Below are 1,437 nucleotides of genomic sequence, written 5' to 3'. Positions count from 1 at the left end.
AGGAAAATGAATAAGTGAAACTGAAGGTTGAAGGCTACGCCACAGCCTGTGGCGATTGCAGGAGTTGCAGGACGAGCACTGCGAACATTGACAAATGGGGCGAGGCCACTGACCGGTTTACTCGGTCATCCATAAGATTCAACTGACGAACCAAAAGTTGCTCAATTTGGGCCGTCCTTGCCGAAAGGCACACGATACTGTGTTGACAATTATCATAATGAGTGCGGCAGCTGACGACGTTAATAAGGGAATAGGTATACACGTTCCCCAATTTATTAAGTAAATGTGTGTACCTGTTACATTTCAATTATTTACCCGCCATCCGCCTACCTAAATAATCCCATCAAAGGAAATTTATATTTTAGTGAAAGATGAAATGAGTCTACTTTGACTTTAAATATATGAAATATTTAAAAATATTTGGATTAAAAAAAATTGCTGATCAAAATAAGAACTTATTTATTGTAACGTATAAATTAACATTTACACTTTTAAGCTTTTAATTTTTTTTATATCTTAATATATGGTATATTATGTATTAATTAATAAAATTTTTTAAAATATGTGGTTAGAAATTGCTAATCAAACTAAGATCTTATTTATTGTTATATAAATATTTACCTTTACACCTTCAAGCTTTAAAAATGTTTTATAATTTATTTTAATTTATTTTTTAAAATATAATTTATATAATAGTTGTAAAAGATTAACAAATACATGTTCAATGTTCTTGTTTCAGTTCAAACAAGTACAACACTTTTCATCTTCATTAGTTGGATGTTCGCTTTGGCTGGCCTTGTGGTTTGTCGAATGGTTCTTTGATTTTTCGACTCTGCAAATGTCAAAGTCTAGTTGCTTTGGCAATCTGGCTTCCTTAGCCCTAGTTACCAGGCACTGAAATGCGAAGCAGAACGCCATTAATATGACTATAATGCAGCCCAAGCAGACAAGGAGTATGGGGATTTTCCAAAATACTTCTGCTTCAATAGCGCTTTTAGGCTTTATATTCTTCTTTATAAAGCTATAGCACTCCTCCGTGCTCATTAGACCATCTTTAGATTCCCGCTGAAGTTTATGTGCTTGATGATTTGGGAAAAACCTTAGGCGACTTTCAGCACAAACATTATTAAACCAATTCATTATACAGCAATACTTTTTGGGAGGAGAAATTTTATTTTACTGTCTCTATTTGATGTCTTTAACAATGCCTATTGGATTTCAATGATTTTCGAGAGCCCTCTTCTTGAGCATTTACTCTATTAAAAGATATAGTATGATTATTAATAATGTGATTAATTAAATGCACAAAATAAATAGAGTCGTTTGTTTGGGATGGCTTTCCTAAATCCTTTAGCGCTGCAAGTGCTCCATTTAACAAATAAAATATCTGTTTGTGGGGAAGACAACAAATATGCCACCCTTATATTTATAATTAAT

The 1,437-nt window shown here is 32.8% G+C and overlaps 1 protein-coding gene across 1 annotated transcript; it reads right to left on the bottom strand.

The window, feature by feature from the left end:
- Nucleotides 1-647: 647 nt before the first annotated feature.
- On the bottom strand, nucleotides 648-1,174 carry LOC119548107. The gene has a single exon (XM_037855199.1). It carries the CDS (start codon nucleotides 1,138-1,140, stop codon nucleotides 736-738), a length of 405 nt encoding a protein of 134 aa, XP_037711127.1. The 5' UTR covers nucleotides 1,141-1,174; the 3' UTR covers nucleotides 648-735.
- Between the last annotated feature and the right edge of the window lie 263 nt (nucleotides 1,175-1,437).

Source organism: Drosophila subpulchrella, chromosome 2L, assembly GCF_014743375.2.
Source record: "Drosophila subpulchrella strain 33 F10 #4 breed RU33 chromosome 2L, RU_Dsub_v1.1 Primary Assembly, whole genome shotgun sequence".
NCBI classification, from domain to species: Eukaryota; Metazoa; Arthropoda; class Insecta; order Diptera; family Drosophilidae; genus Drosophila; species Drosophila subpulchrella.
Note: the sequence above shows the minus strand (reverse complement) of the source record. Positions and strands in the feature narration are given on the sequence as shown.